The 17,017-nt window shown below is 50.4% G+C and overlaps 2 protein-coding genes across 6 annotated transcripts in view; one reads left to right on the top strand and one right to left on the bottom strand.

Annotated features, from left to right (window-relative positions):
* The first annotated feature begins 502 nt into the window (after nucleotides 1-502).
* Nucleotides 503-17,017, top strand: part of ST14 (ST14 transmembrane serine protease matriptase) — a 21,270-nt gene continuing 4,755 nt past the window's right edge. Inside the window, exons 1-10 of one of the 5 annotated variants that reach the window (XM_015883927.3) lie at nucleotides 503-1,322; nucleotides 4,566-4,784; nucleotides 14,022-14,181; nucleotides 14,305-14,432; nucleotides 14,912-14,982; nucleotides 15,221-15,381; nucleotides 15,531-15,566; nucleotides 15,898-16,135; nucleotides 16,273-16,412; nucleotides 16,852-16,949. In XM_015883927.3, coding sequence (XP_015739413.2) covers nucleotides 14,025-14,181; nucleotides 14,305-14,432; nucleotides 14,912-14,982; nucleotides 15,221-15,381; nucleotides 15,531-15,566; nucleotides 15,898-16,135; nucleotides 16,273-16,412; nucleotides 16,852-16,949 — 1,029 coding nt within the window. In that variant the 5' untranslated portion in view covers nucleotides 503-1,322; nucleotides 4,566-4,784; nucleotides 14,022-14,024. Of the gene's footprint in view, nucleotides 1,323-4,565; nucleotides 4,785-4,918; nucleotides 5,102-5,347; nucleotides 5,508-5,594; nucleotides 7,728-11,486; nucleotides 11,698-14,021; nucleotides 14,182-14,304; nucleotides 14,433-14,911; nucleotides 14,983-15,220; nucleotides 15,382-15,530; nucleotides 15,567-15,897; nucleotides 16,136-16,272; nucleotides 16,413-16,851; nucleotides 16,950-17,017 lie in introns of those variants that run through there. The other 4 variants (XM_015883926.3, XM_085525760.1, XM_015883923.3 and 1 more) reach the window with 4 other exon arrangements.
* LOC107324171 (uncharacterized) overlaps nucleotides 14,440-17,017 on the bottom strand; it is a 19,667-nt gene continuing 17,089 nt past the window's right edge. Inside the window, exon 9 of the transcript XR_014938180.1 lies at nucleotides 14,440-16,602. The gene's annotated coding sequence lies outside the window, so the exon portion shown is untranslated. The remainder of the gene's footprint in view (nucleotides 16,603-17,017) is intronic.

Genomic DNA, 17,017 nt, shown 5'->3' with positions numbered 1-17,017 from the left:
CTCAGTGAGACGTTCTCATAACCCGCTCATCTCCTTGGGGTCACTTTCAATGTTCCTTTCTCAAAGCAATTAAACTGATCAGCAGCTGCTCTTCGTTTTCCAGCTCTCAGGTAAGTTCACAAACCTCATCGCTTGCTTTTCATATGGCAAAAGTTGAACCACCCCAGAGATGTGTTTTAATGCTGTAGTTGCTGGGCAGCAATCAGCTTAGTTCCATCCGTAACTTAGCTGAGTCATTATTATGTGGGTAGCTTAGATGTGCTGTAAATCAAATAGCATCTATAGTGCCACACTGGTCCATTCAATGGTAGCAAAGTACATCCAAGTGCAGCAGTGGGAATTCACCTTTTGCCACCAGCAGAGTGGTTAAACATTAAGGCTGTGCTCTGCTCTTTAATAACACAGAGAAGTACTACTCTTACTTGTTTAGTTTGCACAGTGAGGTGCTCCTTGGAGCCTGGTTCAGTTGCTTGTACAATAAACTGAGCTGGACAGCTGGTGTGTGCTGCAATTTGACATCTATTAACTTTGTGTTTCCAGCCCCACTGAGCTACTGACCTGCTTTGGGGTGGCACTGCTGGATCACATGGAACTTACATGGTTGTTTAATGGAAGCTTTGTGAACGCATATTGAAATACAGGCTCATTTTAGCAAGCTGTTAATGTTGCTTCTCCCACTGTGCCTCTCAGTGTCCAGTCCTGCTGTTATCCAATAAGGAACAAAGTATTTAAACTCAAATCCTTCTGACTCCATTTAGTTTTATTGTTCATTTGCTGTCAGAGCTCTTAGAGTTTTATTTTTCCCCAGACCAGTGCCAACATTTTGCCTTTCAAATGAAGTCTGGCAGGATTCCTGTCTGTGGATGGAGATGGAGCACTGCAGTTCCTATCTATGTTTTAGGGGAGTCCTGATTTCGGTTGTAAATGCTATCAGCAGTTTGAGCATGGATTGATTTTGTATGGTATCGAGGGCTAATAAGGTAAAAGGTAAGGTAGAAGTTCTAAGAGCCAATTTGTTGGCTTCCATTGAGAGGTATCCACCAAACTGACTTGATAAGCCTTACATCTGTCAAGTTGCCTTTTCTCACCATCCTCCAGTTTGTAAGACATGGGGCAAATTAACATCACCAAGCTCCTGGATGGAGAATCGTGCTGGTCTTTAATAGCCCCAGGACCAGATTCCTTTCCATCCACACTTCCAGCAGGAGGCATCACCACATGCAGGAGGGGGCAGACCTGAAGGTGACACTGCTGATGTGTATAGAGCCAACCAGGACCTGGAAGCAAACACTTGGAAAGATGCTGGCGTTGTTTGCAACTGGGTAAGTGCCTTTCATGCTTTGATGTGTCATTGTGAATGAATGTTCAGCAATGGGAAAATGTTTGTCCCTGGGGAAGCAGCGGTTAGTTGGCATTTATGAGACAGATGGAAAACATGAGGTACAGAAATAAGCTTGATTACTGTAAGTGTTGTGCTGAGGACTTTTTGACTGCTTAAGCACTGCACTGCCTGGAGGCCTGTGGTGGGAACTGCTTTCTTCCCTTGCGTCCTCAATTATACAGTGAAAATCTGAGTATGGGCAGAGAGCAAAAAGTCACTGCAACTTTATGAACTGCTGGCCTCTCTTTGCACAGCCTGGTGTAAGGAAATGGCTTCAGTTTTCATAGCTGGGGTGGAATGAGTGTGTGTAGTTCAGATGAAGAGCAGTGGGTTGGTAAGCTGTTGTATTGTGCTTTGCTGCTTTTAGCAGTGCTGTAATGAAAGAGCACTTGCAATGTAGGTTGTCGTGTAATAGCTTATAGGGCTGTCTTAAAGCTGGTGAGAAGCAGAGAGGGACTGTTATCTTTTCAGCACATAACGGAGCTGCACCGAGAAATCTTTGGAAGATTTAGGGTTTAAATCTAAACCCCTTTAGAGGTTTAAATCTAAACCCCTTTAGGGTTTAAATCTTAAACCCCTTTAGGGTTGCCCTGAGCAAATAGACCTCACCAAAGCCCTGAGTGTTTGTTAAGGATTCACAGTAAAGCATCCACCTCTCCTGATTCAGTGCAGTGCAAAAGGAGAATAATTGCCTGTATTCATTCTGTAATTGCTGCTGTGCAGACAAAAATATATGTTAGTGTAGCTGAATCACAACCTCTGGTGTGAGGGAGGGACAGCACTGAAAAGTTAAACAGAGAATTACAGGAATGATCCAAGCTACTGATCAATAGCATTGCTAAAGGAGGCTGTCACACAGGAGGATCACCTGCATCGTATGTATTTATATATATATATGCACACATAGAGAAAAGATATATATATAATAAAGCTACTGCTAGGGATACATACCTCAATGCTATGAGCATCCTCACCCCCAGTCCTGTCAGTCAGCAGGTCACTACAGTAAAGTTCCTTCTCTCCTTGGTGCTGTGTGGTTCAGGCTGATGGCAAACAGCTGCAGCTTTCCACTGTGTTCCCTGCCTGCACCAGGCTCCATGCAGGGGCAGTCTGAGCAATTCTGACTTATGCAGGACAGAGCTCAGTGCCAACCAGTGGTCACAGAAACACCAGTGAGTTGGTGTCTCACCTTTGTCAGTCCAAGTCACATACAGAACAAGACAGGACTGAGGGTGAGGATTACTTCTGCTCTTACACAATGGGTGCATTATTCCTTAAGTCAGGTGTGGTCGCCCTTTTGGCTGCATGACTTAGGTGGAAATGCTGAGATAAGTGGTTCTTTGGTAGCCAGATACTCAGTACAGTCTCAATTAACTTCCAAAAGCCATTGGGAAGTGCTGTAGCTTTTCAGAAACAAAGTGTCAGGATTCTGGATGTCAGAACTTCTAATGGGAATGCCTGCATCTGAAAGCAAAAGCGTAGCAAAATAATCTATCATTATAGAAAGGGACAGGCTACAACTTCAGCCCAACCAAGTTGAAGCCCTCTAGTTAAACACAATGTTCTGGATGAGGTGCCTCTATCTGGAGCTTTATCACGTGTCAGGATAAGGGATAGAAGCTCTTCCTTCACCATCCTTACCTCTGGAACTCGTAACAAGATGGTTTTTCTAATCTTCTATAGTGTAGAAATGGTTTGTGTGTGCTCAGCACTGATTTCCAGTTCCTGCTAAGCTTGGAGGGCTGCAGCTTTCTTGTTCTTCCATGTCAAAGGTCCCAAAATTAAAGGATTAGCTTCTGGTTTTGGAAGTGAATGTGTTCTTCCCAGTCTGCCCACGTTAATATCCTTGTTGTTCTTCTGCTCCTGCGTTGGGAAGGTGGCCTTAATGCTAGAACAGATTGTCCTGGGAGGAGGGCAGGCAGACAAACGTTGTGCGTAGTCATCTTTTGATGGATTAGAGCAGGTCTGCAAGGCTGATCTAACCAGCGAGATGCTGCATCCAGCGCGATGCCTCATCCTGGAGAGTACAAGCAGCATCTTGGGAGAGCGTGTCTTACCTCTCACCTTTGGCAGACTGAACTCTGGCTGAGTTCATGCTGGATTTCCTGCCTTAGGGTGGGCCTGTTGATATTACAATATATTACAGCCCTGCTGTGCGGCACATCCCTCAGCAGCAAAGTGAGGGAAATAAGGGGAATCAATGGAAAATCAAAGTTGTGCTTTTGTTGTTGTTGTGAGCAGCTGAGGTAATGCCACACCACGTCTGATCTTTTGTTTTCCATAGGAAATAAGGAGGCAAAGCAGGTAAGCACAGGTTAGACCTACTTGTCTGTAGTAAAGCAAAGAGGGGGTAGGTGATCCCAAAGCATTGTCTGCATCTCTCTCAGTTCTTGCTCACTTACAGGCAGACGGGACCTTAACTGACTTTGAATCTTGGGTGTGCCCAAGCAAACAGCTGCGTTTCAAAACACACAGTGCCAGAAACCTGGCATTCAAGCCCGTCCACTCTATTACACTCACAGCTTGGCAAACACTGCTGCTACTGATTCAGAGCTCACCAGAAGTGGTTCTGCTTTCACAAGCCGTGGAAGTCCTCAAGAAAGGCCTAGTGAGCTGTAGAGCCCTGGCAGCCAGCTTACGTCCTGCAGTGTATTTCATAGCCATGTCCCACAGCTTTCAGGTGGCTGGTAAACAAGAAATGACCCTCCTTTATCTTGAATGTGTGTCTCTGAGTTGTCTGTGTGCTGGAGAGCTGTGGGTGGGTTTTATTGCAGGCTGGTTGCATCCCGTTACATCCTTTGCTTGTTGCTCGTGCCTGTACCTTCCACAGGATGGAGCTGGTCTGTTGTTCCAGCTATCACGAACTCAGGAGAGTTCTGTAATGAATGAGCACTCTCCTGGCTAAGTGCTAAAGCAGGTGGAATTGGCTGGTGTTACTGATGTGAGGGGCTAAGCTGCCTCTGGTCCCTGCAAAAGCTGTTTTGGAAGCAGGACTCTGACAGAAGCACTAGAGATCAAAGGGATGTTCCCATCCAAATTAATCAGAAACCCCAAAAAGCTTTCTGATAAGTGGTTCTGCATCTCAGCTTGGCCTTCATGGCATCACGCAGGCAACTGAGGGCAACTTGCTGCGCTTTACAGGTCCCATTCTCCAAAGTCAGTAGCTATTCTCCTTGCATTACAGATGGAGAGACTGAATCATGCTGAGACAACCTACAGGAAGAGCTGTCCCTGTGGAAGTGTCATTTATAGGGTACCCAATGTCCACCAGGACATCACACTGCTGGAGCCAGGGGCTGCCGGTTCAGCTGGAAACCACAGTGCTTCTGGATGACGTTTTCCTCTCCTCCCACTGAATCAGCCTTTTATTTACCCATTGGAATGCAAAGTAACAGGACACCCTGTGAGTTTTATCTCTCTCCCCATCTTTTGTATCGCTGTCTAAGTTGCCAGACCGGATTGGAAGTTGGAGCTGCAGACATGTGGGGTGGTTTCAGGGTTGTCTGGCAGGAATCTGGGTGGGAGGGAACTGCTGGTGACATTTGAATTTGGGAGTCACAGTGAGAACAGAAGGAAAACCCTTTGTCACTGACTGTGAATCCAGCCCTTTGCCGCTGTGGCTATGTGGATGGATGGTGCTTCTTTGTGGAGTTAGGATTACTGAGAACTGCCTCCACCAGAAGACGTTTCCCCTGCAGGCAGCCTGCCTTCGCTCCTTGTGTAAGCAGATACCTTTAACTCTTTTCCCTTCGTGGCATTAACAGGGCTGGGAGCTGATGTGAAGGTATTGTTTGGTCAGTTGGTGTTTGCTGCTCCAGCAGCTCATCCCTGTCTCCTTTGGGGCTCTCCTGGGGTAGAGCTCGCTGTGGTTTAGCTCTTGGAACTCATCTACAATAATAACAAAGGCTGACTTGTTGCTCAAAGTTTCGGTTGTACCTAAAGCCAGCAATCTCCTTCTTCCTAAAGGTGCTTTAAACCTCAGCTTTCTGCTCTCATGCTGCTGTTGTGGCCATACAGATACAAAGAGAGGAGGTTAGGTGGAAGAGGTGGCAGCCTTTATTGAATGGACTGCTGTAAGTGGGCAGAAAATGGAGGCTTTGTTTATTGCTGACTGCTACCATTGCAAGTGAGTAATTTGCTTGATCCTTCTGCTTTAATTACATCTTTCTTAATAGTGGAGATGGACTTGCTGAGTTCAGCATCCTTCAGTCAGACCAGAGAGACACGTGGCACGTTTGCTGGTGCAAAAGCACGTGTTGTATGCTTATTGAGAATGGTGCTTTGATGTTTTGGGTCTGTACAGTGGTCAGAAGGAGCGGGACATCATCTTACCGTGGCAACTTAGCCATTATTGCAACAGCCACTAAGTAAATCACCGTGCTCTGGCAGCAAAGAAAAGGGAATCCTATCATTTAAGGCTGTGAACTGACTGCCTTCCAGCTACGTAATATTTTATATTCAGCACATGGATTGCTTTCTTGTTTTCCCAGCAATGATTGTATCTCCTTTTTCAAAGAGCCAACTGGGCTAATGAATTCAATGACAGTGGCTTGAATGACGGGAAGCACTGAGCATTTGCAGCTCTGCGTGAACCCAAGAGCTGTGGATCTTTGCAAGGGACACTTTGGGTCTCAAAGAGTGAGACTGCCCTCATTAGCCACATCCCAGAGCACAGCATTTTCTTGGCACCTGCCTGGAGGAGATGAATTGATATGCAGGAAAGGAGGATGAATTTGCAGAGACAAAGAGCAGTGGTTCAGCTCGGAGTAGCTGCTTTGTACACACGCTGTTTTACTGGGGTTTAAATCAGATTGGAGCAGCTGCAGTCAACCAGGGAGGGAAAGGCTGTAAAACTGGAGTGCTGGGAAGGGCTGGGCATCAAGAGAGAGCTCAGAGCAGCTCCTGACATCAGCCAGCCGTGTGGTTTCATCGGGCTGACTAACAAAGCCACCTTTTGAATGGGGATACCTTAAATCTGGAGATAGTTCCTGCCCTGTGGTGCTCAATGTGATTCCGGTAGCTGACCAGGGAGCCAGGAAAGCAGTAGCAGGAGCATCTCTATAGGAGCACAGGGGTTAAGTATTTCACCCAGGGAGAAAACAGCAGGTTCAGAGAGCAGACATCATCTCTTTATCCCCAGGGAGACACCTGCAAAAGGGACAGGAAGCCCTCGCTCTGCAGGGGCCATTTTAGAGCAAGGGCAAACAAAGGTAACCCAGCTCGCATCTCCCTGCGGCGCTGTGAATCAGCTTCTGTTACAGCAAAGCAGAGAGGTGGGAGTGTTCAGGTATGGAAAGAGTTCAGTTTCAGGGCTGGAGGCAGTTGATTTAAAGGAAGACCGGCTCAGAATGTGGCTTTTGGAGGGGTGCATTGCCTGGAGGCATAGACTGTGACGTGTAACGTGGAGAAGGGAAGAACTATTTCAAGGAAGGTGGTGGTGTGTGATGTTGAATGTAGGAACCCTAGAAATTACTGTCATTAGGGGCATCTTCCCAAGAAGAGAACAATGGGGTAAAACTGTGTTAGGAGTGTAGATCCCTGTGATGCACTGCCCGAATCTTGCAGTGTGCAATGTGGATATAGTGTGGTTTCTGCTGTGTCTTGTGTCATTTTGCATCTGTTTCCCTCTGGCTGGAGGATGGTTAATTGAAGAGACTTTAAGGGCCATCTGTGCTGTTACTTGAGGGATCCAAATATGGGTACAGGAGGGATGGAAAGGCTGCAGTGCTATTTGAGGAGTCAGGGTTGGGTACATGATGGACAGTTCATGGCTGTCCATGGATGTGAGTGAAGGTTCTGGCTGGACAGAGGAGCTGTGTTGTTACTTGAGGGATCTGTTTTGGGGCATGTGTTGGACAGAGGAGACGTGCTGCTGGTTGGAGGTACCTGAGCTGGGGTCCGTGTGTTGGAGGCATCAGGGTTTGGGTACCAGATGGACAGAGGAACTTGGCTGCTATCTCAGTGATCTGAATGGGGGCACAGAGGGTGCCCTTAAGGACACGTTGTGCTCGGGCGGGTCCGTGGTGCAGCCCAGGTTCCTACAGTCCGGCTGTTGTCACCTCATCACGCTTCACCCCAGGACGCATCGTTGTGCCGGCGACTCCATCCGCCCGACGGGGCGCACACCCGGCACCAACCCGCATCCCCAGCCGCTCGTTTCACCCCTTCCCCGACCCGCTCGGCTCCCGGGCCGCTTCCTGCTTCCCGTCCCGCACCTGCCGGAGGGGCTGGACCGGAGGAGGGGCCGCGTTGCGCCGCGCTATGGCGGCCTGAGCCGGCGGCGCTGGGGATGGAGCGGGGCAGCACGGTGCCCGGCGGCGGCATGAAGTACACGGCCAGGCTGCAGGTGAGCACGGCGGGGCTGCGGCAGCAACGGAGGGGAATGAATTGTTGTGATTTTCAGCTTAAAGTGCTCCACGGTGACACAGGTGGGAGCGCGGAGTTGCGCTGCTGGGTTCGGGTTGCTCCGACGGCCGCGATGTGCAGTGAGCGAGAGCTGTGCGGCTTTGCTCATTAAGCTTTGGGTTACCTGCGTGTTTTTAAAGCCAAGCAGCGGTGAGCTGAGCGTTTTCTTGCCCCCTGCTTGGTGTTTTGGACCTGTCACCTGGTGGCTGGTTGCTGGAGCGCTGAGGAGGAAGCTGACCCACAGCAAGAGAAACAGGTCACCCTGCTTCCAGTCCTGAGTGTGCAACACAGAGCAGGGAGAGTCTACAGTGGGATGGGTGAGGTCCTCTGTCCCCATGAAGGCTTGTGCCAAGCGGTTGTTCTACAGGAAAAAGGGCATTAGGGATCTTTGCTGCTGTGCTGGGACAGGGTGAGAGCTGATGGGCTCAGGTTGTGCCAGGGGAAGTGCAGGTTGGATATTAGGAACAGCTTCATCTCCAGTGAGCGGTGCTGCACTGCTCAGCTGTCCGGGGGGGTCAGCATCCCTATGGGGATGTGGCACTGAGGGATGTGGGCAGTGGGGTTGAGGTTGGGGGTCTCAGAGGTCTTTTCCAATCTGAGTGATTTTATGGCAGCTGTGGGTTTTGTACATCTGCACATCAGGGCTGGATGCTCGAACCAACCCGCTCACACTGCCAGGATCAGGGACGTGCCATGTCCTTCCCTGCAGTCTGAGCACAAGAGCTGACGTGCACTGCGAGGTCTCTCCTTGCAGATGGACACTTTGAGGGGTTTGTTTCTGGTAGTTTGACTGCTGCTGGGCTTGGTGGACCTGCAAACATGGCGGTGGGGCACACAGGAGTGTTGTGCAACGACTGTGCTTTGTGCTGTGAGATTTGCAGCCCGTGGGTGCAGTGCACGGGGAAGCTAATCCTCATCCTTAGAAAGGTGCAGTGCCGGTGGCTGCTGGGTGAGCTGCTGCTGCTGCTGCTGCTGGGGCCAGTTCTGCTGCTCTTCTTGCCAAAGGCAAAAACGGATAAGGAAAGTACAGAGAGAAAGAGGCTGAGGTTGATCGAGAGTGCGGAAGACCTTTGCTCTGTAAACAAAAGATCACTGTAAAACTATTGAGGGAACAGGGAGAGCGGTATTGAGGGCCGGACTGGGGAACGTATGGGACCAAAGGTTCTCACCTCACCATTTCCAACCAGCCTTGCAGTCTCACCTTACAGGAGCCGTGCTGTGATATCTGGGCAATGGGCTCACACGGAAGAGAGAGAAGTTACTGCAGCGGCTGAGAAAGGGTGGATTTGCTGATAGAAGGCTTTGCTTGGTTGGAGGTTCTGGTATTTCCCCTGCTGCTGACCCCAAGTACTGAAATATCTTGGCCCAGCTCCACCTCAAGGACTGGAAGAGCCAGTAAAGACTGTGGGCGAAACATAATGATGAGCTTAGGACGCTTCACTGAGGTCTGGAGCACAGCTGGGGGTGTTCTTGTTGTTCAGACAGTGCTGTGCACCGGGCAGGTTTAAATCAGCTATTTACAGCTGTGGCATGCTTCTCTTCTGGGCTTTGGAAATAGGGGAGGAACTACAAGACTCAGAACTATCCATCAGGCCTCTGAGACGACTTCAATTCCCAGCTCTGCCCAAGGCTGACAGTCATACATGGAAAAGAATCTGCTCCAGCAGAAACACAAATAGATGTGGTCACTCCTCCGAGCCGCGCGTTGCATGACACAGCTGTGCTGATAAGGCTGATGCAGGGTAGCAAGCCAAGCCCGTGCTGTCCTGTGCAAACATTAACTGAGTTTCTTCTGCCATTAACCCAAGGGAATTCGGTTTCTCTGTGACTCAGGGCGGTCACAAGGCAATCGAATGCTATAAAGGCCCGTGTTTGGAATTGCTGTGTGACAGGTATCTCTCACTGTTAAACTTGCCCTCTCTGCCTGGAAGTTGGACGGTCTGGAGGATTCTGCCCCTTATTCCCTTCTTGGTTCAGATGCCATCGTTTTATAGCGCAATTGCCCTTAATAAGGAACTACTGGAGGAAAATAAAGCGCTGATAAAGTTTCGACAGTGCTTTACTGCCAATACTGGGGGAATGCAATGTGAATGTGCCTTAATGAAACTTAGCTCGTATGTCGTCTATTTCCATATATTGTTGTTATCAGGAGTTTGCATGCAAATGATCCGTGCAGGTTTTCTTTCTGGAGCAGCGCTGGGGTTTCCAGCAGGGGTTGGTGCAGGAGTTGGTCACAAGTTGTGTAGCTGATATGGCTCGAGTGGCTGGTGGCTGTCGTCCCTCTCGTATTTACTGTGCTGCTCATGTGAGAATTGGTTTGGATTTTATTGAGCAGGTGTGGCTGGCAAAGGGGAGGTGAGAACTTCCTCTTGGCTATGGGGGCTGGGATCTGAAGAGTGTGATGACTTGGCAAGGGTCCGGTAATGATCTGATGTCCCTCCTTCATCTCAGGGGACCTCCCCCACATCCCCTCTGACTTTGCACTGCATCTACCTGCCTTGGTGTCAGACAGGGAGCCTTAGTGCAGGGATGGAGCAGAGGGAAGGAAAGGGGCTGTGCAGAGCTGCCAGCAGAGCTGGGTGATGCTGTGTTGGTCACACACCTGCTGTTTGCTCCTGTGTGGATCCATGGCAGAGGAGATGGGGCTGGAATGTGGTAGCAGCCAAGGGAAGCAGTTGAATCCCATATCTGTGTTGTGCTGGGCAAACAAATTAACTACCGTTGATAAGAGACAGGTGAAACTCTCGGCCAAGAGCCCAGCAGTTGTGTGGGGCAGAGTCCAATGGGGCAGACATGGACAGCGGGTCAGAGGACGTGCCTGGGAGGGGTGCAGAGCAGCGGGGGCTGCTGGTGTGTGGGCTGTGCTGAGCTGCCCTGCCAGCACTATCAGCCAGCATGAAACCAGCCAGGAGGGGTAATGCTGATCCCACGTTGGCCTGCCCTTTGTAAACATCCCAGAGCTCCTCTTGCTGGGAAGAGCCACCTCCCGACCTTCCTGGGAGCCCCTGCTGCAATGAATCTCTGCTTTCCAGTAAAGCATCTCCAGTCCTGAGTCTGCCGTGGCAGCTCCCACCCTCCCCGTGTCCCTGCTGCATTTCCTGCTGACAGAATTAGTCACTCCTGCATCTTCTGGTTTGTCCAGTCGGGCCGATTACGGTCACTGTCTAAAAATAAATTACGTAGCTGTTTTAGTGAGGAGTGGGAAGGTTTGCTGACGTACTGGGAGCCCGTCAATGGGGAGACCTCACAGTACTGATCTCTGTGCTCTCCTCTCCTGATGCTCCTCAGTCTGTGCTCCAGGAGGAACTGAAGGTGGCACTGGATGCTGCAGCTCCCCATGCTGCAGCCCAGCACTCTGAACAGCTAAAGATTCACCTGCTGGTTGGTTGAGGGCTTTTTAGGTCTTTTTTGGGGGGCAGTTTGGGCTGTTGCTTGCTCTGCCACATCAGGAAAAGACTGGGATTATTAAACATCCCTAAGGATGTTCTGAGGAAGCCCAGGCTCGTGCTGCTGTACAAACAGCTCCTTCTTGTCACCTGGAGGCTTTTCAGCAGTGAGCTGCAGAGAAAGCAGACTTCTCTCCATGTCCTGGTGTTACAGCTCAGGATAAGCTGCTCCTGTGTGCACGTCCTGCCTCCTCATCAGTGACACACACCTCTCTGACCCTTTCACTCTCTTGGCACGTGACTTTCCTCCCAAGACACGACATGGCAGCAGCACCAGTCAGAAACCTCCGTGCCTACAGAGAGCAACGCAGTGAGCGAGGCCCAGAGTGAGGAGGAGCAAGAGGAAGTAACTGAACCTGTGACTAACGCGGGAAGAATATCAAGGAAGGATTTTCTGTTAAGGTTTAGAGAAGTCATTTCCTTGAGAGGGCTGAGACCAGCGTCTCCTGGGGCATCATGAACAAGGTGAGAGCGGGACGTGCGTTCACATCGCCTCTGATTTATATCTGCAGAAGCTGTTGTGGTGAAGGGAATGGTTGGTGTGGGCAAGGGAAATGCACAGCAATGGTCAGCTGAAGGAGATTTAAAAGCAATCATCATTCTCTTGGTTTTACTGTGATCTTTTGGCTCTTTCTTGCTCTTGGTTCCATCTGGTTTCTGCTTGGTGAAGGGGATGTGTAACACAGTGAGTGTGGAGCAGAGCTGAGCTGTGCCATTCGGACACATCTGGTACTAAGGTCAAATAGGTGCTTTCTGTGCTGAGTGTGGGCAGGAAAGATTACTCAGGGGTTGGGACAGAGCCTTGTCTGAGATCTGCCTGGCATGGTCTGGTACATTCTCGTGGTGCTTGGGGAATGCTTCAGATCCTTTGTATTGACAAGGGACTTCTCAGGAATCACCGGTGCTTGCCCAACCTGCAACAGGTTTTCAAAGCATCTTTGTGCATGACAGAGGAGGCTGGGAAACATGAGGTTTGTGAGGTGTGAGCATGGGAGGGGATGAGACCTTAAGAGAGAGGGCAGGGACAGAAACCTCTTTATCTCTGGATCCTGGGAAGCCCAGGGAAGCTGCTGCCATGTGAACATCATTAAAGCCCTGGAGGTTGTTCTCTTGCCATGGGCTCCTGCTGATGTTAGAAGTGAATTAAATACTTTCCTTTTGCTAACAACAGCAGCATGTTGGTAATCCTGGAGGCCAGGCCCTGGGAAGGGTTGGCTGTACAATCAGTCCAGCAGTGGGGAAGGGGAGATACTGATTTGTTTGCTTTGGGAGCTGCTGGGAGCTGGGTGCTGTTTGAGTGTTTGAATATGGTTCATCAGACACAAAGTCTTGATTCTGATGGAGGATTTTCTTGGTTTGAGGCATATATTTGTATTCCAGTTCTCTTTGCGTGTTCTCTCTTACAAAGTTCGCTTGGTTTGCATTTTCAAGTTCCCTGTGTGGTGGTGGAAGCTAAACCAGCAGCAGAGCAGTCGCAGTGGGATGGTCCTTGTGGCTTTCTGAGCCTTCTGGGCTGTATCCCCTTCCATAGCACAGCGATGTGTTTGAAAGCAGCAGCTTTGTGCTGGTCAGCATTTTGGGTTGTTGTGTGCTTGCTGTCAGCTGCAGGATGTACTGAGCTTCCTGTGTGCCCAGCAAGGGCTGCTCTCAGCTGCAGGAGCTTCTCCCCATGCTGTGGGCACCAGGCAGGTTCCTCTGTCTGTCTGTTTCCAAACTCCTGGTGTGTCTCTTGGCTCTCGGTTACGCCCTCCAGCTTTCGTAAGGAGAGCGTGAGGTCATCCCTCCTCCTTTCTGTACACTGAGCGGGCACACAGGGCGAGCTTGTCTCATCAGCAGAGCACAGAGATGGGAGGTGGGTTTTCTCTTTCCATTTGGAGGATGGAATGAGCTGCTCTGATTCCCTCCCTGGTTGAAGCCTGGGCTGCTGTTGGTACATGGGCAAGGCAAGGAGCTGGGGCAAGAAAGTGAAACCCCAATGCAGCAAGGGCTTGCTGACACTGCTTCCTGCCCTGAGCTTTCATCCTGTGCGTGCAGAGCTGATGCAGAGCTGTGTGCTGTGGCAGAGCCCTTCCCCTCCATGGCCCAGCCCAGTGCAGGGCGGTGATGGTTGTGTGATGGTTGTGTGCTGTTCTTCACTCCTGGGTGAGACCTGCTGGTTGTCTGCCAGCACATTTTGTCCTGAGGGACAGGCTGCTGGTTGGGGGGATTTGTTTGCTGTTCGTCCTCGTGTTGTGTTGCTTCTATATGGCGTTTGTCCTGAGTGAGAGATCCGGGCAGGAATGTAGGAGTGTTGTGTTGGCCCAGCAAATGCGTGTTGTGGTGTGAATGTACAGGGAGGAAGTAGTTTGCCTTCAGTTTCAGGAGCTCTGTTTATAGTGTGCTGTGTCCTGTGGGGTGGCACGTCTGCCTCATAGCAGGTGATTTTCTGTTTGCTTTTTCATCCACCAGAAAGCAGCAATGCTTGAGGTTCTGGGTTTGGGACCTGCCACAGCCATTGTGCTGATCATGGGCTGCCCCAGTGGTTGATCAAACAGCTTGGGTTAGGCCCAGAAGGAAGCATCCATTTCCTATTGGGGTGTGAGGAGGAGGCACACATTAGCACTGCTGTCTTTGTAGGGTCCTGCTTGGGGTGGCTGTGGGGCTGCTGGCACCAAGGCGTGTGTTGTGCTCTCAGTGATGCCCAAAAGCATCTCTGTGTCTGTAGGTACCAGACTGCTTTGCAGCTGGATCTCTCCAAACCAAGCTTGGGAAGTGACCTTAATGTTGTCCTGCCTTCTCTCCCCTCACAGGAGATGAACAACCTGGAGGAAGGGGTGGAGTTCCTCCCTGCCATGAACTCCAAGAAGATGGAGAAGCGTGGCCCGAAGCGAAGGGTAGTTGTGGCCATTCTGATCATTGCTTTTCTGCTCATCTCCCTGGTCATTGGCCTCCTGGTTTGGCACTTCAAATGTGAGTGTGATGTTAAGCTTTACGTGGGGTGGTGGCCCTGGGAACATAACCCTGCTATTGTGGATTTGGAAGAGCTTCATTACCAAGTGTTGCTCACGTGTGACCTTTCTACTAACCTTCCAGACAGGAACGCACCCGTGCACAAAGTCTTCAATGGCCACCTACGAGTTCTGAACTGGGAGTTCATTGATGCCTATGAGAATTCCAGCTCTGCAGACTTCATCATGCTGGCTAAGAAGGTGAAGAGCACGGTGAGCATTTACTTGGATCCCTACTGCTGGGTTTTTATTTCACTTGTGTGGCCATAAAGATCCTACTTGGAGCTTTCTCGCTTCTCTCAACTCTTCCTGCTCATCACGAGTCGTGTGACTCACTTTTAATTGATGTCACAGCTCCAGCCCATTGCCAGGGTGTCTGCCTGCCCTGTGGTCTAGTGTGCCAAGGCAAATCCCAGGCCTGGCATGTAGGGTCAGAGAGGGAAAGCAGCTCTACAGCTGAGCAAGCTTTGGGGCTGGAGATTGAGGCAGAGGCTGGCTGCAGGAGTCTGGACTCTTGTCTCCTTTTAGTTCTCCTTCTCCTGCTCTTTGGCCCCTGCAGATTCCTGCACTCCAAGGATGCTGGTTATGTGTTCTGATTTTCCTCCAGAGGCTTGAAGCTCTGTCTGTCTTTGTCCTTTCCACTCTCCTCGCTTTAAGATGTGCTGATCATTCTTCTTTTAAACTCCTTTTAGGTCGAGGATATCTACAGGAGTCATCCAGATATTGGCCCTTACCATAAGGAGACAGTAATAACTGCATTCAGGTGAGTGTTAGGAGGTGCAGTAAGCCCTATAAACCACAGCAGCTGATGTTTGGCAGCCTGGAAAGGGTCTTCACAGACTGACTGGGGCCTTTGCTGATCTTCAGTTTGCTCAGCTTTCCTATGGTCATCCTCCAAAACGGCTTATCAATTGACTGGCCCCCTCTCTTTTGATACATCAGCCCTTCCATGTCTGTCCTTGCTGTCCTTGCCCTCGCCCCATAACCACCCTTCCTCACAGCGAAGGCAGTGTCATTGCCTACTACTTGTCAGAGTTCATCGTCCCCAAGTACCGCGAGGAGAACCTTGACAGGGCCATGGCCGACAAGCAGAACTTGGTCCAGAGGCTGAACCCACGGCTGCGAAACCCCACGCTGAGGGTGGAGTCCATCGTTGCTTTCCGTGAGTGCTGCATCACTGTGTGGGGTTGGGGAGGAGATGGGAGGCTCCGGTGTTTTACCAGGTATATCCCTCCTTTGGGTGCCCTCAGCTTTGTGTGCAGGGGCTTTTCACAGCTCAAAGGGTGAGAGCATCTCTCTTTCTTCCTGCAGCTGCCGACCCCAGCATTGCTCAGACTGCACGGGACAGTAAGTACAGTTCTTCAGTCTCATTGTAATGGCTTCTGTGCATCCCTATGTGTCTGCAGGGTGGCAGTTTCCCTTCTGGGGTGAGGAAGGGCCTGAAGGGAGGTGCTTTGCCTGTGGCAGATCTCCATGTGCTGCTTGGAGCTGGTTTGGGGTTGGCTGAACTTGCTGTTATCCAGCAGTGCTGGGTGGCCTGGTCTGTCCTTCTGCAGTGCCTTTCTCAAGGAAGGCTAAACTCCAACACTTCTGCTGTCCTCTGTATACCTGCACCCACAAGAAACATCTCTCCTCCTCCTCATTTGCCCCGATAACTCTTTGCTCTTCTCCTGGGCAGATAGCTGCCTTTTTGCCCTCCACGCCAAGGAAGGGGAGATCACCAGTTTCACCACGCCGGGGTTCCCCAACAGCCCATACCCCAACAATGCGCGCTGCTACTGGGCACTGAGGGCAGATGCCAACTCCATCATCAGCCTGACCTTCAAGACGTTGGACTTGGAGCAGTGCACAGACAGCAGTGATTACATCAAGGTGTATGACTCTCTGAGCCCTGTGGAGCCCCACGCTTTGGTGAGGTGAGTGTCCCCAGGGTTTGGTGCTCCTCCATGGGCTGGCAGGAGAGGGGTTCATGTTGGGTGGAACTTGTGTCCCTCTGTGCTACTTGAGGCTCACTGTGCAGCTCCCTGACAGGATTCTGTTCCTTCCTTTGTAGGCTCTGTGGGAATTATGCCCCTTCATACAACCTGACCTTCCTGTCCTCCCAGAACGTTATGCTCGTCACGTTGATTACCAACAAGGAGGGGAGATTCCCTGGCTTTAAGGCTGAGTTCTTCCAGCTCCCAAAGATGAAAGGTAAGCATTAGACCTTGGCCCGGTTTCCCCCACCTCTCCCTACCACAAGCAGTTAAAGAGGGAAGTGCAGCTGTGGCTGTGGTCAGTTTGCCAGGGATTTTTCCATTGCTTGAAGACATAGAAGCAAAGTCCCATCTTGGCTCTGTGAGCTTGCCTTGCCTTCAGCTCTTGGATGCTGTAATGATGTCCCCTGAGGAAGGGAAAATAAGAATTAAGTTGGATTGGGCATGGAGATGGATGTATGCAGGAAGTACCTATTGATTTCCTGAGCTCTCTCCAAGCCCTGGAGCAGGAGCTGCTTTCTGCCAGAGATTAACTTAAATGTGTTAAAGGCTGATGCATTTCCCTCCTTTCCTGCCTCAGCCAGTAGCCACTTTTGTCTTGGGAAAGCCACATCTTGAATGTCTAACCTGCTTTTATTCTCCTGCTTCTCTTCCAGTGTGTGGTGGGACTCTGAGAGGAGAGAGTGGCACTTTCACCACTCCCTATTACCCTGCACACTACCCACCAGCCTCAGACTGCACCTGGAACATAGAGGTAAGACACCTTCTCCTCTTAGCCTTAAGTATTCTGTCAAATCAACCTGCTTATGTGGGACAGACTGC

This window comes from Coturnix japonica, chromosome 34 (assembly GCF_054131305.1).
Source record: "Coturnix japonica strain WE chromosome 34, WE-NBRP24, whole genome shotgun sequence".
Classification (NCBI taxonomy): domain Eukaryota; kingdom Metazoa; phylum Chordata; class Aves; order Galliformes; family Phasianidae; genus Coturnix; species Coturnix japonica.
This window is presented reverse-complemented; position numbering and strand designations above follow the sequence as displayed.